At 36.3% G+C, this 24,380-nt stretch overlaps 2 protein-coding genes across 7 annotated transcripts in view; both read left to right on the top strand.

Annotated features, from left to right (window-relative positions):
- LOC129733192 (uncharacterized) overlaps window positions 1-24,380 on the top strand; it is a 163,513-nt gene that overhangs the window by 58,025 nt on the left and 81,108 nt on the right. The gene's annotated exons all lie outside the window — the stretch shown is intronic.
- On the top strand, window positions 16,072-18,067 carry LOC129733196 (uncharacterized). The gene is made up of 3 exons (XM_055694849.1): window positions 16,072-16,346; window positions 16,400-17,501; window positions 17,561-18,067. Exons 1-3 carry the CDS (start codon window positions 16,125-16,127, stop codon window positions 17,974-17,976), a joined length of 1,740 nt encoding a protein of 579 aa, XP_055550824.1. The 5' UTR covers window positions 16,072-16,124; the 3' UTR covers window positions 17,977-18,067.

Raw genomic sequence — 24,380 nt, 5'->3', positions numbered from 1 at the left:
AACATGTCTGTATGTCGACGGTGCTTCCCACACAGAAAGGAGATCCAACATCTAGGACTGTGGAAGGTGCTGTTTACTATGTGGGTCAATTCGCTATGGAAGGTAGAGTGATATTAAAAATCGCCGCCTGTTGCAGCTCTGCTTGCTGCTGGTCGATCCAGTTATTACGCTACTGTTGGGTGTTGCATATTGCTGAAGGAAAAGCGAATTCAGTTCGTGCTGAGATGTGGTGATGAAGTCGAATCTTTGAATGATACCCCTTGCTCTTTGGTTAGGACCGTGCCAGTGGCTATCCACTAGTAAACTAATTAGTTTAAGCAGAAGCAGGCTTTTATTTTAAAGTGCATTCTCGGCTAACTTGGTATAATATTCTGTCCACCGTCATAGCGAAAGCAAGCGTTAAGCCTTTGAACAAGGTTTGATAATTTTCTGTAGGGCAATAGTTCTAATAATTAAACTACATGTTTTTTGCATTTGGGCGTGGTTTTCAATTGATTGCTACGAGAAGAAGGAAATCGACGCTGTCGATGGTTTTTGGTTTTTCAATTTGTACCCCTACATATGTTGCCTAAGACGTAATTCTTCGTCAAAAAATATATATTTACCTTCAAAGGTAAAAAAAAAAATTTTTTTTTGACAAACTTTGATTGTTTTCTCTTAATTTCTCCAAGTTTAGATAATTATCATTGGTTAGCTTACAGTGTGAAGTTTTCGATGAAAAAAAAAAAACGGTTTCTTAGAAATGAGTTTTTGAAGTAGAATACTTCTCTCAGGAAGTTCGGCTGCAAAGGGATGTAAATGAAAATCTAAAACCGAAAAAAGTTAAAAATATGTCCAATTTCAAATGCTAATAAATCGGTTAGTATTCGATGGATTTCCTTCGTTCTTGCAGCAATAGATTGGAAAATCTTCTAAGATTCTTCCCAAATGCAGATAATTGTAATTTTATTATTCACACTATTGTACTATTAAAAATAGTCGACCCTTGTCAAAACGAAAAATTTGGCCTCTGATTGGTCGTTATATGATTGCTTCCCAAGCACGGTCGACAGAATCATTGACCTTGTCATTTTAAATGTGCAATTTGGCCTATATAAGAGCCTGTTTCACTCGAATCCGCTCATTATAATTCTAGACTGCAACAGGAGCAGTCCTCCCTTAGCAGCAGCAGTGGATACAGTAGCAGTAGCAGTGCAGCAGATAACGGCCCAAGCTGTGGTATGGCAACGGATAGCGGAGCGCGTCTCAGCATCGATAGCAGGACCAGGTGATGCAGGGCAGCGGATACCTATGGCAACTGAAGCGTCCACTACTGTGGCAACGGGGAAAGCGCAGCGGTTGACGTTGGTCTCAGCATCAATATAAGCAGGGCCAGCTGATGCAATGTGGCATTTTAGTGAAATGCTGTCTCTGAGCGATAGCAGGCCCACTAGCAAATGCATCCAATGAAATAACGTTCTGGAAAGCTTTTCAGTGTTTATTTTCCCCCAAGGAATACTTTATTCGCACTGCCAGTGATAACGCAAAGATGTGATCGGCATCTTATCAAACATTGAATTAAACAACAAATTGTCCTTTTCGGGATGAAATAAAAACCAAATTGAAGAGTTAATATTTTCTCTTGAATCAGTTTACACATTCAAGAAATTTGGAACAGATATATATTTGGCTTCATCTCCGTGTCTCAGAACGTACTTTATTATCTTTTCCTTCAGTTATGAGCACAACATCCGAAAAGCTTTCATTATCAGCATGAAAAACTATTTTTTGCATATTTAAAATTCAGAAATTATCAAGTCCAAATAATGACAAGCTGTTATATTATTGAGAATGGTCAATCCTTGTTGAAGCACAAAATTCGACTGATCTGATAAGTCGTTAATATGATTGCTTCCCAAGCACGGTCGACAGAATCATAGACCTTGCCATTTTAAATTTGCTATTCGTCTGTATAAGAGTAAGGATGGAAAATATCGACTGAAATGGCTATCGATAGTTATCGATGATTTCCTACTACTATCGATAGGTTTTTCATCCCTGTATAAGAGCCTGTTTCAGTCGAAGCCGCTCATAATAGTTCTAGACAGCGACAACAGCAGTCTTCCCTTAGCAGCAGCAGTAGCAGTGCAGTGGATACCAGGCGGATAGCGGCCACAGCTGTGGCATAGCAATGGATAGTGCACTAATTGCAGCCTATCTCAACATAAAAAAAACATTGGCATGGCAACGGATAGCGTAGCAGTTGCAGCGGGTTTAGCATCGATAGCGGCTGATGCAGTGAGGCACTTTAGTAAAATGCAGTCTCTGTGCGATAGCATTCAATGAAAAGTTGACTCATTTTGACAACGCATGAGCCGTCTAGTTTTAAGTGTTAAATCAGCTTTTCACCGTCTATTTTATCACAAGGAATACTTTATTCGCACTGTCAGCGATAACGCCAAGATGTGATCGGTATCTTATCCGATATTGAATTGAACAACAAATATAAAAAATGACTGACACGCAAGCAGTAGGGTTTTCTCTCTTGTAAAAGTATTCTACTTCATCCTTGCGGTCGTGGCTTTTCACACAACCCTCCTGTGATTTTTTAAGACATTTAGTTAATCATTTTTTTTGTGTTTTTTTTTTCTCATATTTTCCCTGGAAGTTACTGTACACAACTTCACCGTAGACATTATTTCAATCAATTTTCTTTTCTTTTTTTGGAAAAAAATAACTTTTGTTTTTTATTCCTCCATGATCAGACAGCTGTCCGTGTTTAGCATTTTTTTTTAGTTTTTAGAAAACAAAATTAAAAAACGAATTCTTCGAGGCATAAATTTTGTTTCTTTTTTATTTTTTCTGAAAAAAAAATCGTTTTTTCACGACGTTGTTAATTTCTAGAGCTGTTTTGTTCAGAGATAATGAGATAGATAATGTTCAAAGAAAATAAACCAAGGAATCCAGAAAAATATAATTTTTAACTAGAAGTGTTTTTTTTTTTTTATTCTTGTTTATTTTCCGTCGGTCTAGTTCCGCCACTGTTGTGGCCAATAACCGACGCCCAGGGAGGCAACTCCACACCCAGGACCCTAACTCACGACCCGTTTATTAACGGACCGGCGCCAACGGCTTTACTTCCTCATGCGATGGAAGGCGTGATCCCAGAGATTTCCCGGTGTCGGCTAGGATTGAATCTAGACCAGTTGGGTTGGTTGTGAGTGGATCACGCCACCTCACAACCATCGACACCTATGTCGGCGGTGGGATTCGAACCCAGGCGTCGAGCGTGGTTGACGGAGACGTTACCAACCACACTAGGCCCCCGCTCAACTAGAAGTGTTGTCAGATGAAATATATCTGCATTTGAAAATTGGCATTTTCCAGCAAATGCTGCCATTTCCATATCAAACATCCAAATATTTCACGTAATAAACATCTATTAATATGAGCCAACCTCGAAATACAGCATTTTCACGAAAACACTTTAAATCTCAATTTTCACTCAACAATCATATTCACCCAAGAAACAATCTAAGAAATTATTTTTATGATTTTTCTGGTTATTCAGGAATAAAAAAAATGTTTTTTTTGCAGCAATGTTGTCAGATTTTTTTTTCTTTAATCCCAAAAATTAAATATTTTAATCTATAACTGTGGCTCTATTATTGCACTTTGTTTCATATTAATTTATTCTACTGCAATATTAAATTGAAAATGATATTACACTAAAGTCGCTTTTTACGCGGGGGATACGTGCCGCGTAAAAAAAATCCGCGTAAATTCCGGAATCCACGTAAAAAAACTCGTAAATTCCGGAATCCGCGTAAATTCCGGATTCCGCGTAAAAAACCGCGTAAATTCCGGAATCCGCGTAAAAAAACCGCGTAAAAACCCAATGGAATGATATTCGAAACAAGAATTTGCTTACATTTTTTTGAGTTTTGCGTGATGATTAGGGTTTGCAATCCCGGAAACGATTTCCCGGGAAATAGCTTTTCCCGGGATTCCCGGATCCCGGAAAAGAAATATTGATTCCCGGGATCCCGGGATTCCCGAGTTCCGCGAAAAATTTTGTATGATTCACTATAGTTTCTTATGCAATATTGCAATAAAATCAAATACGTCAAACTGGTGCGAGCTGAAATAAATCATTTAATAAAACTCAAAGTCAGTATAGCATTTCAACGTAAAAATCATCTTTGCATGTTAATTAGTAAGCCTTCAAATGCTCTAAGACTGACTTATTTTGAGTCGTATTGAACTGATTATTTAGTATTTTATCGTTTCCTTCCGGTTTGTCTCGGTCAGAGAAAACCACCGAATGGCGAAATAACGAAATAACGTAGTTAATTAACCAAAAATCTTCCTTGGAATCTTACGTTCTAATCAATAATGATATAAACTCCAAAAGGGTTTAAAATGTTGTTCTGTCAATGAAAACTAGATTTGAGACGCAGTTTATTTTAAAAAAAATCACAATGGCATAGCAAATATATTTGAATGAAAAAAAAAAGCGAATAGGTTTACTACCGCTCAAGTAAACAGTAAATATTTACTGTAGTGCAAAAAACATTTTGGCCAAAAAATCCGTACCGAATATAGCAAATATTTTCCGCGTCCAATGCCTGCCTGAAGGCCCAAACACAATGGATACGTTTGCGTTGCGTTGACATTAATTTGACAGAAAATGTATGGGCTAACTGTCAAATTGCCGCAAACTCAGCCGTAAACGTATCCATTGTGTTTAGGCCTTAACACTCAGTTTTCTCTTCAACAAACTGAAAGAATTGGACACCAGTTTTCAATTAAGTGTAGCAAAAGCTGTAATCGGTGATTTGAAATTATCCTAGAATCCAAACAGCGGTGATTCAGCAGACTTGAGCAAAGTTTTACATAAGGAAATAAAATTTTTGAGCTTAACGGAAAATTGTCAGCGGATCTGAAGCGATTGTTTGACGACATGAATACCCCTAATTCTCCTCTTCTGCAAATATATGATACAAAAATCGATCACGAATTTTTTATGTTAACTTGAAAATGTATTGTATTTCAATTGTTTTTTTTTGTTTTTCATGCGGATTGAGAATGAAATTTTAAACAATTTTTGTTACCTTTAACAGATGAACTTCATTTAAAATATCATTTTGCTAAAGAATTTGTCAGTTCCCGGTTCCCGGGAAATGCGATTTTTCATTCCCGTTTCCCGGGAAATCGATTCCCAGGAATATTGCAAACCCTAGTGATGATATGAATTTGAACGTGGAGGAGGATTTGCAGTATGCATGGGTTGAATGCTAATCGTTTCAATGTGCCGTCAAGTCTTTCACACTCATTCAAAGCGAAACTTTTGAAAATGTTCTAAATCTACCCACGTACAACACCCATCTACAACACGTTTTCAATATTTACGTTGAGTTAACAAATCATTGATTGGAAGATCTAATGCTGGATTGAACGTAGTTTCGGGTTTTGTTGGATTGAACTGGCAGCACTGCCGCAAAAAAGGATAGATGGTTTTGAATCATTTGATAACAAAAAAATCCTAAAAGTCTTGGATTATTTCTTGGCAGTCGAAAAATGTAAATTTTGTTTTAAAATGTTTGAAAACCTATTGGGTCGAAACTGTTATTTTCTCTGGATTCAATGACTAATTTTATTTAAAAATCACCCATCAGTTTATTTTCTAACGACTTACGTCTAAACTATAAGGTTTTGAACAAAAAATCTGTTACACCCCACAATAACGGTTCATTTCTTGTGTTTCACTAACTCAGTTGGACAAATTATTATTATTAATATTTCTGCAAGAAAATATGTCATATTACTAGCTTTAAACATACAAAACATCCCTTGTTATGTAAAGATTAAATAGTTTTTATGATCGTTTAATGTTGTCATCGAGAATCTGTAGTTTTTCTCAATCAGCGTAAGCAGCACGTTTCTCATTCAGAGGGTTTCTATGTGATAAATTCGCTAATTTTTTTGTAAAAAATGGTTCATTCATATGGGTCAAGGTGAGATCATCACAATTAATCAAAATATTGACAACGACTTTTCTAACAATAAGCAATTTTCAAAGTGTTCCATAAACTACCGAGACAAGGTAGTTTTTCACAATTATGGATCACTGTGATTCAAATGCGATTTTTAAAGTTAAAGTACATTATCAACTTCAACTGAGCACTAAGCGGAATCTATTCAGACTAAGTCTTTGAAAAATGCTGACAGGGAAGCTCTTGAAGAAGGCAACACGTTAGGGAACATCCATAAATGACGTAGCTTTTTTAAGAGTTTTTTTGACACCCCCCTCCCCCATCGTAGCATTTCGTCACAAAATCAGGACCCCCCTCTAGATAATTACGTAGCTTTACAATAACCCCCCCACCCACATAATAATTTTTTTTTGCAAATTTTATTATCAAAAACATACTTTGTGTCATAAATGAACATTAAAAGACAAGGAGGTAATAAAAACAACCCAAAACATACAAAACAGTGATAAAAAAGAACAACTAGAAAAAATCCAATTTTTCTCTCAATTTCATATTTGCTACGTAGCTTAGCTTGAGCCCTGCCTGCAAACCCCCTCCTCCCCCCTCGAATGCTACGTCATTTATGAATGTTCCCTTATGATGTTTCATATGCAACGGTTCATAACTACTCTAAGCATACTCTAAGAATTGATAGACCTGAACTTTCGATCTTACTTCGACCTCAAATGTCATACAAAATGTGACCAGGCCATGCGAGATCTTCAATACGTTTTGAAACATTTTTTTTTATTTCATGATTTGAATGAAGTTTATTGAGTGGATTCGTTGACAAAAACCTTTTTTTTTGTTTTCATGTTGATCCATAATATGATGAAAATTGTTTCATAATTGGGACCGCTCTCAAAAGTGATTGTGATTTAGATGAGTCATAGAATAAACGTATTTCATGAAGTATATTTGCAAAATCTGAAAATACTAACTGTATCAAGTGAAAGATCACATATTTTTATAACTGAATACATTTATAGATCACCTCTAAACAATGAAATGTGCTGGGGATGTTTTTTTGAAAATTCATACACCTGCTCAAGTGGTCAATAATTGTGGAGGGACTGTGCTTCGCAACAAAGAGGGTTGACACCAAAAATGGGATATTTCCAAAGTGTCCCTAGATGAATAATTTCCTCAACTTTGAGCAAAATCTGTGATGGTCGATACCAAGCTTGTGCTTTTTCTTGGTCCTATGGGATGATCCAAATACTAACTTCTTTCGTAAATATATACCCTGTACTTCCAATTCACAGTTGGTTTGATCGCGAACACAACAGAGCCCAAATTATCGAAATCATCTTGTCACATCTTTATACCAATGCATTGGTATAAACGTTTCAATCTTCTATCAAATCACGTGGATGATACAAATAGCGCTAGTCTAACGATCTGTGCAAATCAATCACTGCGGCACGACACAAAATTGGTTGACCGTCACCGATTTACCGCCGCAGCCAGCGTTGACACGGCTGATGTCAGCCGATTGCTATTTTCTAAGATTTCTCCTCCCTCTGTGGAATGCTGTCGAACAAAACTGTTTGCGCTTCGTGACGCTTGTTTTGCTCATCGTCGTCGTACATTAGCAAACATGATTCAAGATATGCGGTCTCTCGAGAGGACGGTAACTTCTTAATTGAAAGATCAATATTGGCATCAAAGTTCCGTACGGTGTTTGAAAATGCATTTAAAGTAGAAATCAAGAAACCGTATGAATATCTTCCTCTCTTGGATACCCCAAGGTGATGAACAGGTTCATACTTGACCTCCAATAGCGGTTTGATTTGAACTGTACAATCCGTTTGCATAAAAAATAACCTTGCCGGGAGAGTTTGAACAGTTGTTTACTGCTGAACGCAATTAACGCGATTGTCCTCCGAGTCAAGTTTTACACGCCATAGAGGGGCTACTCTTCAAGAGCTATGGTTGTTCAGCAAGAACCAATTCTCAGAAATGATCCAATTATTGGCGAGAAGTTTTACTTCCATTAAACTGTCCATCTAAGCATCCAGTTCCTTTGAGCGGGGAACAACACACACGTGTCGTGTCCGCTCCGGAGTGCTGATGGCGTATGATGAAAGCTTTTGTTGGATAATAACAAAGACTCGGAACAGGTAGAGATAGTAGTAATATAAGAAGTGATTGCATGCCGCACCGCCGTTTCGTTGTTTGCATCCCATATAAGTTTTATCAACAGTCAGTGGAAGGCACAACAAACTGCAGATGGCGGTTAGTGGGGTTTGTTATGATACGCCTGATGTAGAGGAGCAGGTCGTATCTGGTGATAATTTGTGGCAGTGTGAAACATCAAATTTTTTTAATGAGCTAGTTTGCTTCTAAAACTGAAATCTGGTGATTAAATTGCACAATAGATTGCACCATAATGTTGCTAAATAATTTCAACACAGCATTAAATTTTACTGGTTTCAACGCAGCCATACTGCCACATGTTTATTTTTCTCTATTGTGCTATTTTTCTTCTATTTCTTGTAATATTACGCAACAAAAAAAAAAAACAAAGTTTTTCTGATAGACGGTCTCTGCAGATGCACCGGTCATAAATTGATGCAGTAGATGCTCGGAGGAAGTACCCGTTTGAGTGTTTGACTTCCGCTCTTTCTGCGTGCGTGACGTCGATAGAGCTGCGATGGTGATGTGGAGAAAAAGACCCTCTGTTTCACCGTACCAGCAGGTGGGGGATTCCTCATCGGCTGTTCGGTTGATCAAATTGCTGCTCTCTGTCTCTCTTTCTCTCTGTCCAAATACGAGAAAAGCGCAAACATTTCGAACTGAAAGCTGCCGTGCTTACGCTTCACTGCAGCCCCTGTACGTGCGGTGCGAAGTTGCAAATAGCGTGCTTGGAAGATGCCCAGTCTCCGCCCCGAGCGACAATTAGCGATGATTATGGGTTCGATAATGACCCGCGAAGCGGCTTTCCGTGGAGTTGTGCAAATGTCAAAAGTAATTCATATTCATGCCATATATGTATGACGAAAGTTCGCCTTCCATCATCCACCAGCAACAACCTCTGCGGGGGCCTTCGATAGAAAGAGAATAGAAGAGCGGCGGTCGTGGCGTGTGAGATGCGGCCCGCTTATCTAATGTGAAAATAGCCTTAAGGATGCCGCTGCAGTGGGAATGCCATGGAATTAACCATACAGTGAAAGTCTTCTGATTTAATACAAAAAATCACAGGAGGGTTGTGTGCAAAGCCACGACCGCAAGGTTGAAGTAGAATACTTTTACAAGAGAGATAACCTGGCTGCTTGCGTGTCAGTCATTTTTCCTAGTAAATAAACGTTGACCGCTCATTGGCAGTATTGAAAATTCTGTGCAAATGAAGTTGAAGTACTATTCAATTTCAGTTTGCACATATAAATACAACCTCACTGAACAGGAAAAGTACAAACTCTTTGCGGCGCAAACAAGTTTCAACAGTCAGAGTATATGTACATGTGAATTCAAATTAAGATAATTAACTTATGGTTAAAGCTCAGAACGAGAAAATATTAAATCTTCAATTCATTTGTTTGGTTGACTTAAAAAGGACAGTTTGTTGTTGAATTTAAAATCGGATATGACGCTGATTGCATCTCTGTGTTACGTCCATAGCGGGAGTTATGGTGAACTTGCGTATGACGAAGGCATCGTATTACCTGTTTTATTGAATGGGAGAAAGAGGAATATTGTAAAATTTTGTAAACATTTAACTCAAACAATATTACCGAATCGTAGTCAGGCACTCTGGCAACAAAGTTGAAGGCTGTTTTCTCATTGAAAATCAGACAGCCAGCAAAAGTTTTGATTGCCAAAATCCAGAATGCCGAACAGCCGTAAAGAGAGCTGTTTATTTACCTACGACAAGTTTCTCGCCCCATCGCTCGCGTTCGCGTTCACCATGGCAGAGGCCCAACTGTCTGTGTGAATGCGTTCTAACAGGGCAGTTTGTTATTCAAAGCCGGTTATGCTGATCGCAGCCTTTGCGCTGCCCTTACAGTGAGAGGTTCACTAAATAAAGTAAGAATTAGGCAACTACAACAGAATTTTGTTGCATGCCGCACAGAATGTTTGCTTGTGTTGATGCCAGAAAATTATTAACCTTCAATTATCTTTTTATTTGCTTTGAAAAAGGCATTTTGCGGTTCAAAATCGGCTGCTGATCGCAACCTTTGAGCTGCCCTAACAGTACACATACACGGATAACATGCACATACACGGACAACATGCACTGTGGAAGCTATTTCACATTCAGTAAATTAGACGGGTGCCACAGATTTGAATTGCTAGGATCCAACACAGAATGCTTGCTTGCGTTGTCAAAATTTATTAACTTTCAATGACTTGTTTATTTGCTTTGAAAAAGGCATTTTGATTTTCGAAATTGGATCTCCTGAGGGCAATCTTCATGCTGCCCCAACACGGGGGGAATAATGGCAGTCTGGCGACACACGCTGAGAAGAACCGCGCTGCTCCTGAGACGTGGTGACCAACCACAGAGCTAGTGATGCTGCTAAGGAAGGACGACTGCTGTTGTCGCTGTCTAGAACTATTATGAGCGGCTTCGGCTGAAACAGGCTCTTATATAGGCCAAATAGCATGTTTTCAATTGCAAGGTATATGATTCTGTCGACCGTGCTTGGGTAGCAATCATATAACGACCAATCAGAGGTCGAATTTTCCGTTTTGACAAGGCTTGACTATTTTCAATAGTACAATAGTGTGAATAATAAAATTACAATTATCTTCTTTTGGGAAGAATCTTAGAAGATTTTCCAATCTATTGCTGCAAGAACGAAGGAAATCCATCAAATACTAACCGATTTATTAGCATTTGAAATTTGACATATTTTTGACTTTTTTCGGTTTTAGATTTTCATTTCACATCCCTATGTAGCCGAACTTCCTGAGAGAAGTATTCTACTTCAAAAAAATACATTATGAATACAACCACATTTGTTGACATTTGCGTTAAGGTAGTAGTAATTATTCGAATAAATGTTTTAATTGTGATTAGTTAACACGTATCGTTTATCCTTTTTTTTTAATATTGATGCGAACACTGCTCAGTGGTGTGATATTTATAGACCTGTTAACTAAACAGTTTTACTTTTATTATGCAATAATTGATAAATTTTCAATCTAAAGCCGTAAGAAAAAGCGTGTGCATAGCGATTTTTTTATTTTGGTGTGTATTAAGGTGACTTACGTTAGTATGAGCAAACAATGTCCAAGTTTTTTTTCAATTGTCATTTTTGATTTGGCTGAAACTTTGCATAAATTCGATGGGTAAAAGATGCCATTTTGTGCTATTGGTTTAATTTTTTGAAACACGACTCATTTTTGTGAAGCTATTAAAACATACTGTTTTGGGAAGGTATTGAGGGTTACAAACATTTTCAGAGCAAAACCGGTTCGTTTGATCGGTGTGACGTCTTCGGTAAAATTATAAATATATTTTTTTTTAAATTCTCGCTTATTTTCCGTCTATTGTAATATTGCCCAGGTCTATTGTAATATTGTCCAGGTATTGTTACCATGCCTCTGTCCATCCTAACAATATCACCTAATTACAATTCCCTGGAGAGAACTTTCATACATTACTGGCGAAGATGTTACCAACTACGCTAGGCCCTAGATAATAATTTTGTGTTTCCGAAAAAAATATCCACTTTTAAAATATTTTTTTATGAAAAAAAGGTTAAAGAAAAATTCAAAATTAATTATCTGAAAAACCTCATTTTTCAAAAATCTGATTTTTTATAAAAACCTACAAATAATTACCCTAACAATGGACACTATCCGATCATGGAGAAATCAGGATAAAAACAAGTTATGGAATTCGAAAAAAAAAGGAAATATATTATATATATTTTCAATATATTTTCAAAAATTTCTCCATATGTAGAGTCAAATGTGGCCTTCAGATTTCGACCAAGTGATATTTTTTATGTTTGCCCCAAACAGAACGACAAACATATGCAAAAGGCATATTTTTCTATGAAAAACAATAATAACATTGAGTAAAATTGAGATATTCACGATATCAGCATAGCAAATTGTTTCTCTTAAAATTAGCGTGAAAAATACAGAGCAAAAAATGCCTTTTTTTAATCTAAACCGGTAATTTTCAAAGAAACTTTTTTCTACAAAGTTGCTTAAAATTAATGGAGCTATAATATTATGGAACAACTTTTTTTTTTTATATTTGCAAAAATAAAACAGTTAGATGGTTGATTTGATCGAAAATGTAGGTCACCCTAATTGTTAATAATATTTCAACAATATGTTTATCATATGTAACAACTTTGCAGAAATTTTTTTTTGACAAGTAGGTTTAATAGTTTTCCTACAATTACATTAACTTAACTGCGAAAGCTAATAACATGCAATAATATAAAAAAGCGTACAAATATATATAATAGTGTTGATATGTCACCATTTGTGGCAGAACACACAATATTAATTCTGAATAGATGTTAGTACATAAATAAATCATTACAAACATTCCCCCCCCCCTCTATTAAAAAAAAAAGAAAATAGTTTTTCTCAAAAATATTGCTATAGAGCCCTAGATCCAAAGTTCCCCCTGTATTCGGTTTCCGGACCATTGCACAAACTTCAATAATTTTATATATTATGCATGCAATGCACATAGATTTAATTTTTCAGAATTTTTCTTAGAATTAGAAATAATTACCTGCAATTTGATCCAAAAAGATCAAAAATCGACCAACTGGTAGAAAAGTTATGAATTTTTGAAAATCGAATAAATAAAAAAGCGGTTTTTCATGGTCACCCTATTTCGGAATTGGCCACACAAAGTGCTTAAATTGTGCCTAAAATATCAGGGATGAATCTTCGTCGAAAAAAATCAAACCCATAATCAAACCCGAAATATGGTGACCATAAAAAACAACTTCATCCAACGTATTTCATTTTCAAAAATTCATAATTTTTTAACCAGTTGATCTTGTTTAAAAAAAAACAAAAAAATTAACTAAAAAATAAATCTGTGTGTTTTCACTTGCAAAAAATATAAAATTATAATTTTCGTCATGTTTTCAAATTGAATTTACTCAAATACAAAACATAGCATATTTTCAAAAATTTCTCCACATATAGAATCAAATCTTTCCTCATATTCCCAAGTAACAGAACTGGTTTTATCAGAGTTTTATGGCGCTGTTTTGGATGTTTTGAGCACTATAAAATTTTGATAAAACTAATATTGTTACTAGGGTTGAGACCAAGAGATATTTTTTTTGTTTACCCCAAACAGAACGACAAACAAATAAAGAAAGGAACTTTTTTTGCATTGCAAATTATTTCATTTAAAAAGCCCTAAAAGTCGCTGAAAGACTGTTTAAGTGTGAAAATTGAAGTAAAAAAATAGAAGAAGGTGTTTTTCCATCTAAATCAATTATTTTCAAAGATAAAGAATAACATTTTTTCTACAAAGTTGCTCAAAATTAACGGCGCTATAATATCGTAGATCAACTTTTTCTTGTATCTGCAAAGATAAGAAAGTTAGATATTTGATTTCATCAAAAATTTGGGTCACCTTAATTTTCAACAATTTTCTAATAAGCGCTTTATCATTATGTAACAACTTTGTTAATAAGCGCTTTATCATTATGTAACAACTTTTTTCTCTAAAATATTGATAGAGAGCCCTAGATCCAAAATTCTCCCTGTATTCGGTTTCAGGACCATCGTGCATTGATAAAAAAAAGTTCAAGAAAGTATCCATTTTCGAGCACAATGCCATGCAATTTTGCCTTGTTTTTAGCCAGTGATAATGGAATCAATTATTCAAAGATTGTGGTATATTTTTTAGTAAAATGCTTCTATAGCATCTAAATTTCATGATGAAACACTTCTTGTGCGCCATATTTGCTTCAAAGTTGGAATTATTTGTAGTATGCGAAAGCCTGTTTTGTGTCAGTTTTGTGCCGAAATGTGACGATGGGGATAGTGGGGGGTCAAGCCAAGCTACGTAGCAAATATGAAACTAAGAAAAAAATGGATTTTTTCTTATTGAGGGGGGGTTGTTATATAGCTACTACTTTGTGACGAAATGTTACGAGAGGGGAGGGGGTGGGGGACAAAAAACCTTTTAAAAAAGCTACGTCATTTATGGATGTCCCTAAAGTAATTTTGTGCCACGTCAACAATATAACTATGAGTAGTAGCATCTCGGTGAAATTTTATTCTGACCCGAGACAATCGCGTGCAATTTTCTACTTGGCTTGGAAATGTTTTAAGTATCGGCATGTACTCCAGGTGTGCGTTTCTTGTAAAGACTCGTCTAATTCCACAGCGAAAAAAGATCCCTAGGTCTAGTTATTCAAACATAATTGCCCTGCTGTAACCTATAAAAAGCATGCATGAAATAGGACCGATAGAATTTCCGGTTCTATTATTGTTCGGAATTGTTTGATCAGAAATGAACAGTTATTTACTGTTGCTATTAAACTGTAAACATCAGTCTACATTTTCTCCAATCATCATTGTCGCTAAGCTGAAGTCATTGTAAAGAATCGTTAAAAAATGGGATAGTTATTTCTGTAAGGTTAGTAAAAGGAAGAAACGAGTAGCAAATCATACTTAATTAACTTTAATTTAGATTATAAAAGTTCATTAATTTGCACATTACCTTCGGTCATCATTTTTTTGTTGACGTTGTAAAAATGGTTACGAAACTTCAAGAAATGGTTGATGTTCAATACACTTGCTAGTCTGTTTATTCATCTATAATTTAGTATCGAATACGTAAAGAATGCATTTCATGTTATATGAACAAAATGTGGGCTCAAAATATAGAATCTCGATTGTAGGTCAGCAGACTGCTTGAAAATTTCTCCTTTCGGAAAACTGAATTCATTATTGTGCAGTCATTTCTGATCCATCTGTTTGTCTCCGAACGGAAAGTGAATCTTTCCTCCCCGAAGCAGTAACTGTTTGTTTGATCACGCCAACCAACAACGCAACGGATGATAACAGAAAGATATCGGACTGTGCGAATGCGGCAGCTTTCAGTTTGTCTCCCAGCGCTCGAACGCGAAGCCGTCAAAATATTGACGACGATGGCGACGACGGTAAGAGAAGAAAATCACTTTCATCTTTGGTCGCGCACGCTCTTATAGTGTGCATTCCGTTTCGATCGCGTTGATGCAATTATCGACATCGACAACAACAAAACCGTCGTAATCCGGAGGAAGCCGGGTTTGTTTGTCACCCATTATAAACTTGCCGGAAGGGGTCGGTACCTTACCGACAGCCTGTCGCCGTTTGCCAGTTTTTTTTTTTTTATGAGCAACTTTCTTGCGTATCGGATGGAAAGAAAGGGAAATCTTATTAACGCAAATTGATTTGCAAAACTGAAGCGGAATAGAACAGAAGATCTCAACCAAAAATCGAGGAAATTAATCGCAATTTGTTGTGAATCTTTTGCTTTGTGTCTTAATTAAAATAAAGTAAAAATTAGATTAAAACAACTAGAAAACAACATCTATGGCAACTTTACGTCACTTGTATTATTTTAGTTTGAATGTGTGATTAGCTGACATTAACACTATGTCTATTCCTTAGAGTATTACCAGTGCAAAGCACATTCCAACAACGCTCTTAAAACCTTTTGTGGAAAAGCACTGCGTAGCAACAACCGTTGCGGAATAATCATATAATGCTGGAATGCGTGTTGAATAAACATTGTTATCTATTTATTTTACCCTCATCAAATTAGCAGTTAAACTCCATTAAAGCATGAGAGAAATAAGTGTTGGCCGGACAATAATTATCAACAAATAAACATGTACTTAATTGCACATTTGATAAACGCTGTATAAATGTTGCATTAACCCGAGACATAATGCAGCAGTGACTTAATAGTGAAATGTAGTATGAGCGCGTAACTTGATCAATTCGAATCAGTAAAATAGTCAGACCCCTCTCCGAATAGAACCAAACTGCTTGAACAATTCCCTGATCACCAGTTTGCGAATGTTGACGAGAACAGTAGTAGGCGTACTAATTTTGACATCTCGATTGACTTGCTTACCGCCGAGAAAAACAATACCTAACGGACAATGATTCGGCGGAATGTTATTTCTAGCAGTTTTCAATCGGATTGAATGGAATCTGTCGGTATATTTTTATTTCTTTACTATTTTACTGCTTGGTGAATTGATAAGTTGCGAAAAAGACACTGAAGGAAGTGCTTCGATAGGTGCCATGACCTCGCCCAATAAAATTTGGCATCAACGAAGAACATGCTTCAACATGGCAGATCCTGCGTTGGAGGAAGCTAAACAATTCTTCCAGGTATTTCATGATTCTCGAAAGTTTTGCAAATAATGACATAACCTCTTCTCAAGGACCTGACCCCGTACCGCAGTAAACACTTTGAGCCAATATCCGATGAAGCAATACGAGGATTTCTGCTGTATTTTTCATCCGTAACGAAAGTTGTTGAAAGACTTGATATGACGAAAGGGGAATATCGATTAAGCATTGCTTGGTATGATACTATCGGAGACTATCTACGTGGATATTTAATACCAATTTCCCAGTATTGCTTCTACGCTGGGAACGTCAGTTACCAATCAGTTCATTCTGTGTCAGATTACTACCGAACAATTAAAATGGTTCTCGACACAAGCGGACAAGGATGGAGCCGATCGAACATTACCATCATGAATGTAGAACAATCTGTTGACGCTTTTGGTACCACTAAAGCCCGCTTCAACTGCTCAGAGCTCGCGTTTAATACTTCCACAGACATTCCTCTCCCGAAGGTAGAGCTGGATGATGACGATCAAGTAATCATCTCATTATGGGTTCCGCTGAAGTCGCGCCAATTCTACGATCCTCGATCGAAAAGATCACTGTCAGTTCTCCGCATTTATTATCAAACAGTTGACCGATGTATTCCACATACGGCGAAGTCACGTAGGAATTTTGTGAGCACATTCATGAAATGGATCGACCAGAACCTAACCAATCACCTGATGGACGAACAGTTTTATCCTGGGTTAGAGTCAATTCTTCGAATTAAAAAAACCCTGGAAGCGACCATCGCTGGTAAAGTTCTAACGAAAAAGTCAGTCGAAGAAAATGATAACGAATCGAACGATGAGTCTCGAGGATTTTTCGGAGATCTGTTCGCTCCGATCGTATCCTCAAGTGCGGACGAAGACTACGAGGATAACGAAGACAGGCTAAAACAAGATCGTCTATATTACATCAAGATTGGCATCGCGTCCATCGGCTTAGGACTGCTATTGCTGATAGTAATAGTGGCAGTTGTAAAGTTGATAAAAAATAGAAAAATGATGAAGCGGAAATCAAAGCATACTCGGTTGAGGAGTTCAGATCGAAGAAGGTTCTCGGGCCATCAAAATGGTGCCGCATCGGACGAAGAAGTTCTATTGGCACTTGACAAAAAACCATCAAAGACTAACGCATCGGAAACCAGTGGTAAGTTTGGTCGATATTTATGAAGTTGAGAGAATGGAATAAACTCCGTTTATTTACAGACAGTCGTTGGCGATACGTTAAACCTTCGATTAGCCAGAAATTTCTACGGAAAAAAGACCCACCCAGCAGGCAGCTGATGCCCGCGTTTAGTGACTCGGAAGACAACAGTGATCCAATTCCGTTTCAGCCGAAAAAGCAGTCCGTTGAACGAACGCCTCTGATCGGAGGAAGGGAAAGTAACAATAGACGAAAGAAACGTTGCGGGCGGGGTTGTCTGTGCATGAACTGCATTCGAGTGCCGAAAACATCGGCTGAATCTCAGGATATCCAAAGCAGCTCCCAGTACAGGCTGGTTGATGAAACGGGTGCTGGGAATGATGTTGAGCAGATCAAGAATATTGCTCCAACCAGGGAGGAAAGTTCTCGACGATCGTGTACTGTCCATAAAAAGGACTTGTCGAAAAGTAGAGAATAATGAACGAGAGCAGAAGTACTAGATCGTAACCTAACGATAACAATTTCCTATAATTCGCGTTGATACAACAATAAGCTCAATGGGCATTTTTAGTCGGTTCAGTATGATATTGTGTAGTGAGTTACAATCCAGATTTTGTTCAATATATTTTGAGATGTTGGTTTACACCCTTTACGGAGTTTTATTGAGCAAACACAACACGTTTCTGTTTTTTAATAGCGTTTTTAGTGGTTTTTGTGAGCAATTTGGGATTTATTTAATTTATTTGATTAATTTTTGTTGAAGCGCGAAATCGCGAAAAAACTTTTCAGCTTCAAAAGAAATCCATTATCGCCTGAAAGTGAGATTGCGCACCACGTTGAACTGCAAAGCAGTCGAATTACATGGTGAAAATGTGCCGAACCTACAACAAGCCTTTCACTGTGATTGATTGAATCCGACAAGAGTTCGTGAACAGAGCTAATGGCCAATTGACTTAAATGACCTCGAAGCCGTTATTTTCGTCTGTTTGTTTTTTTTTCTCTTGTCTAATTTAGATCTCAAACTTCCGATAGGGTATGAATAGTCTAATTGCAAGGTTTGATGTATATTGGACAGGAGGGAAAATAAAGCGAAAAATAATCCCATCACGAAAAGAAAGGAAGAGATGGAAATGGATTTGATCGCGGCACTGCGTTTAATTTAAGATCTTGATGCATTTAATAGGCTTTTAATGGTGTATGTTTCTGATCAATTGCGTATTTCGCAATACCGGTCGAATGTGGGACGTGGTCTTAAGGGTTATAATTATATTGTGAATGTTTGTACTTAGCCTCGAATATTTTGTTGTTGTTTTCTATTGTTTAGAGTGTAAAAATTTTGGGTCAATTTAATGGTGAATGTTACTGGATCATGAGACAGGTTTTATTTTGCCGAATAAACAATGGCAATCTCATAGCAAATTCTACATTCCGGTTTGTAGCGCTTGTTACTAAAATTATTGCAACTATTGAACTTATATTGAATAAATAAAAAGGCATAAAAATACAAACCCTGAACTAATGATGGTCCAAGTGTTGAAACCAAATACACTACAAGAAAATTACAAAATAAAATAAAAAACAAACTGCTAGTACTGTATTTCGATGTAGCTTATTGCACCACCCCATCGCACCGCACTGTCATTCTCTAATTACACCTGAGTTGGCTGCCTAGAAGAGCTGTCTCATTAAGTCTGCGGAACTTGTCCGTCCGGCATTTACGTGCGCGGTCGATCGACGAAGTGGTTGCGTCCCGTCGGAGTGCAGTGCAGTCCAACGCAGAGTGTAATGGACCATTAGGTTAAACTGGTTCAACGACCAACGATCCGCTAATGTAACAAACTATGCGCGCAACCATAGGAGCGCTCGCGTGAATATGTGTGAGTGTTCTTGAGGATGAAATTCAGCTCTGGATGAGTCATTTCTGTGCATCACAAGAACCTGGACGTTGTGGCTTCTTCGTGCCAATGGTATTTATTTGCACGGGTGTTACCAGCTTTTTTTTTTCATCTCATCGGTTGCGTTAATAAAGTTGAAAAGGGGGAACAACTGTAATTTACACATGTCAACAGAAAATGAACAGATAACAAATTTACCTAACAAGATGCCGGCCACCTGGGGGTACTACTTGCAGTTGTTTCGACTTGATATTAAAATTTTCTTCTGCATACAAGCTTTTTAGTAACAGTTTCAAATTAAAATAACGACTTGAGAGTTTCATTTTTTTTTCAAAAAGATTTCGGAATGAAGGGAAAATTTCAATAATCGTTTTCAAGAAAATGCTGAGGTGAATAAAGAAAGTTAAATTAATAAATATAAAATGGGTGTTCCAAGCAGCAAGACCCGAAATATTCTAAGTAGTTTCTCGAGGGCTTGAATAGGAGACAATTTCGAGACAATGATAACCGTTTGCGTTTGAACTCGCAAAAAGCATTCCTCCAATCCAACAAAAATACTAAAAATACTATAAAATTGACGATATTTACGATTATGGTTATGTCACAAAATATCAAAAAATTGGTCCCAGTGACGAAAATACCCAACACGGAAAAATACAAATGATTAATGAATGTTTATATCGGCCATGGCTAGGAATAATTCATAGTGAATGTCTGTAAAAGGTGTTCTTTTAAACCAATTCGATTTTTTCGAAAACAAACGATCATTGCGATTGAGAACCTTTTTTTCCAAAAAACCTCAATGCAGGCTTGTTGTTCTCTTCAATATAAATATAAAGCAAAGTGAGTATTAATCGCTCACTTCTTGCTCAGGCTGCGTATAGCAATTTTTTGCCCCACGCTACTTCTTTCTGCTTTTTGCTGTGTTTCTGCCGCGTGCCGAAAAATTAATACATTTGTTGCTTACACCACAACTGAGCAAAACAAGAAAGAAGAATAGTGAATCATTCTAGTACGAATACACAAAAGTACACCATGGTGCGCACAGCTGAGATCAATTCTATGGCATTCGAAGAGCAAACATGGGTGACGGGTGACTGTTTTTTTTTTCATTTTCGAGATGCAAAGCAAACAACGCAATCTATTTTCCTACCTAGACGCTCCTCTCATTCAATATATGCTGAAGAGATACACAGTAAAAGCACTGCAGTGATCCTTGTAGTTATTGTGCGTAAGGGCCTTCCAGCGAGAAAGCTAACACCAGTTTATTTTTTTTAAAGGGTGGGATTTGTTAGTAGCTTAAGTATTTATGATAAATATTAGTAAATAATGAGTATGTGTGTCCAATCACAAATGGTGACTTCTCAACACTGTTAGAATACAACTAACTAAATTGCTAACTTATTGGCTATAGAGAGAGTCCAAATAAGCACTGACGAAGGCACTATGTCAGTGCCGAAATACGTATTTGCAAGTGAAAAGTGAAAAGTGATAGAATTAAATAGTGAAAGTGAATAAAAAGTGAAAAGTGTATAGAGAGAGCTTATCGTAGCAATTGAGGATTGCAACGATTTTTGTCGGAAATTGTTAATAATTTTATTTGACACAGCTTCTAATAGTTCAACACCAGTAAGTCTATGTAATTCGAGTGTACCAAACCAAGGAGGACGCTTCAAAATCATTTTCAGAATTTTATTCTGAATCCTTTGGAGCGTTTTCTTCCTTGTTGAACAGCAACTTGACCAGATCGGTACAGCATAAAGCATTGCTGGTCTAAAAATTTGTTTGTAAATCAAAAGTTTGTTCTTTAAACAAAGTTTAGAATTCCTGTTAATGAGAGGATATAAACATCTCGTATATTTGATGCACTTGGCTTGTTTACTCTGAATGTGCTCTTTGAAAATAAGTTTTTTATCGTAAATTAGTCCCAAGTACTTAACCTTGTCAGACCAACTTAAAATAACTAACACTAGTTTCTTATCTCTCCTAAGAGATACTTTATGTTCCTCCGCGGTGTTTTTTTAAAGCTCCTCTGATATACACTAATTGCTTTGGCCACCAGTGTGAGAGTAGTTGTTCTCACAGTAAAAAATATTCTGCTAGTGATTCTCTGAGAAAAAAAGACAAGCCTGTCTTTATGTGAATGAAAAACTTTTAATGAATTGATTGCATGCGAGGTCGATTTCTAATTGGAATTAGAATTTTTTTTATTTATTTATTTATTTATTTATTTATTCATTTTACAATTATGTGATGTAAGGCTTTTGCCTTTTTTGATTATCACAAAAAGAATTTATTTATGCTATCTACTACTTACTTAAAAACTAAACATTTTTATTCCTGAAGGCGTTATTGCATTTGTGAATTGTATAAAAAGCTGAACAGTTTTCACGAGTTTAGATTTCTTCTCAGCCCCCGAGCGCACAGTGGGGCGACTCCATACAAAGGCTGGCCAAGCAAAAAAAGTGTCGATAAATGCGACAAAAACTTGGTATTTACAAAATTTTGGGGCGCTGAACACGAATTTGGGATCAATTTTTTGTTCGGGGCCGTCCATAAAGCACGAAATCCAATTTTTAATATTTTTTGGCACTTTTTTTCTCTTTTTATAGAATTATATGATCTTTGACCACAAGTAGGACCACCGGGCGTCCTCCCCATTAAAAATATACGTAATTACTGGACGACCCCTCGAACTAAACAAATTTTGCCTAAATATATATATATATATTTTTAATAAACTAAAACAACATAAGTAATACAAACTATTTACAAATTGAAAAAAACATCATCAGCATCCTCATCTTCCGCTGTGATCGCTTAAATCTCGTGTTGAATTGTTTCCAGAAAATTTGAAGTTCATTATACTTATCAGCAGGAAAAATATCTTTCGCTGCAATTTTCATTTCTTCTAGTAATTTTCGATGTTTCATTGTTTCATATATATGTTATCTTCCTAACCCGGTTTCTATGGTTGAAAGAGGTCATTTGAATACATGTATAACACCATGAATTGATAACTTACTAGACATTGAATTAGGTGGTGTCGCTAAAGTTGAAGGCTCCATAATAAAATTTAACGAATTTATGAATTTGAAAACCAAGACACTGGAATGACACAATGTTCTAAATGAATAGGCAAAGATGCAAAGGGGGACGACAGTTCTTTGTTTTTTTTTTCTCATAAAGCAATATGTGTGCTTTACTTTTGTATGCAAACGAGTGCGGAGCAAAAGCAATCTTCAAACGGACTATTGTTAGCCGGAGTTTGATGGTATGAATTTGCTGCTAGTATTTAACACTTCAATCAGTTTAGCGAATTTCATGATAATAAATTGAAAAGGGCTGAATGTTTTTTATATTGTTTTAAATTTGCAGAAAGTGATAAAGTTTGACATAATTACAAGTTTCATAAAGATTTGTTTACTATTTTCTTATTTAACACTTATTTTATAACTTTTAATTGATAAATATTGTAATTTTTGCCCAAATTTTTATTTTATTCTCACGGATTGAGTTCGATATCATAAATTTCGATTAATGGGGTATCATGGTTATGATTAAAATTAATCCTGGATGAAATTTTAACCTCAAAAATAAGAAATAAAGAAATCTGCTATCGCTTTTTTGACAATTTGCGCAGTTTTGCGCAGCAGCGGACAGTGTGCATTTGAAAGCTCGCGTTTTTACCTAAATTTTGAATGTAGTCACAAGCGTGGCAAACTGCGGCAACTAAACTTTTAAGCTACTTTTTTACAAAAAATCACGTTTTTTAAAATTTTTTTCTAGTGTCAGGCCTATTATGAACAAATTTTACAATATCTAATGAAAAGGGTTTGTTTTGCACAATATTTACAACAACTTTTTCTTTGACGTTAAAAAAATCCAAGCTATCATGGAAGCTACAGAGCGTTTCAAAGTAATGTACTTTTTTTCTAAAAAAAGACAAAAAACGTCAGCTTTGAAAAGTCATAAAAAATTCATATTTCATGATATTGCGCCCAAATTTTGGATTTAGACACTTGAATGTTATAGCAAAAAAGGAAAAATATTATGAAACAGCTAACGAAAAAAAAATTTTATGGCTGATGGCCAGCGATTCCCCACTGTGGAGCGTCTTGAAACAAAATTGTGGAAAATAAACAGAGTGCGAAGTGAATTGTGAGAAAAGTGAAAAGGGAGAACAGTGAACAGAGAAAAAAATAACCAGGAAAACAAGTGAAGTAAGAGAAAAATAAATAGAGAAGAGATTGAACAGAGAGTAAAGTAAACAAAGAAAAACGTGTCACAAAATATAAAAAATTGGTCGCAGTGACGAAAATACCCAACACGGTAAAAAACAGAGAAAAACAGAAATGGAGAGTAGGCAATCAGAACGAAAAGTGAACAGAGAGGAGAGTTAACAGAAAGAAAAGGGAACAAAGTGGAAAGTTAATAAAGAGAAAATTAAACAGAAAGAAAAGTGAACAGCAAGATAAATTAACAGAAAAAATATATAGAGAGGTGTGTGGACACAGACGGAAGCAAATAGAAAGGAAAATAAAAAGAGAGGAAAATGAACAAAAAAAAAAGTGAACGGAGAGAAAAGTGAAGAGAGAGAAGTGAACTGAGAAAAAAAACCGAATAGATAGAAATATGAACAAAGAGAAAAGTTAACAGAGCGAAAAGTGGAAAGAACGAAAAGCGAACAGAGAGGAGACTGAACCGAAAGAAAAGTTAATAGAGAGGGAAGTGAAAAAGTGAACAGAGAGAAGAGTGAACAAAGAGAAAAGTTCATAGGGGAAAAGTGAACAGAGAGAAAACTGAACAGAAAATAAAATGACTAGAGAAGAAAATTAAAAGAGAGCGAAAAGTGAATAGAAATAAAGTGAAGAGAGAGGAAAGTAAACAGAAAGAGAAGTGAACAGAGAGAACAGTTAAGAGAGGATAATGAACAGAGGCAAAAAGAGAAAAATGAACAGGCAGAAAAGATAACAGAGGGAAAAGT

The sequence above is a fragment of the Wyeomyia smithii genome, chromosome 3 (assembly GCF_029784165.1).
Source record: "Wyeomyia smithii strain HCP4-BCI-WySm-NY-G18 chromosome 3, ASM2978416v1, whole genome shotgun sequence".
In the NCBI taxonomy this organism is placed as follows: domain Eukaryota; kingdom Metazoa; phylum Arthropoda; class Insecta; order Diptera; family Culicidae; genus Wyeomyia; species Wyeomyia smithii.
This window is presented reverse-complemented; position numbering and strand designations above follow the sequence as displayed.

Coding starts and splice junctions, on each gene's coding strand:
- LOC129733196 (XM_055694849.1), top strand. CDS start 16,125: ATGTTATTTCTAGCAGTTTTCAATCGGATTGAATGGAATCTGTCGGTA. Junction 16,347..16,399: donor AAGCTAAACAATTCTTCCAG/GTATTTCATGAT, acceptor CCTCTTCTCAAG/GACCTGACCCCGTACCGCAG. Junction 17,502..17,560: donor TAACGCATCGGAAACCAGTG/GTAAGTTTGGTC, acceptor GTTTATTTACAG/ACAGTCGTTGGCGATACGTT.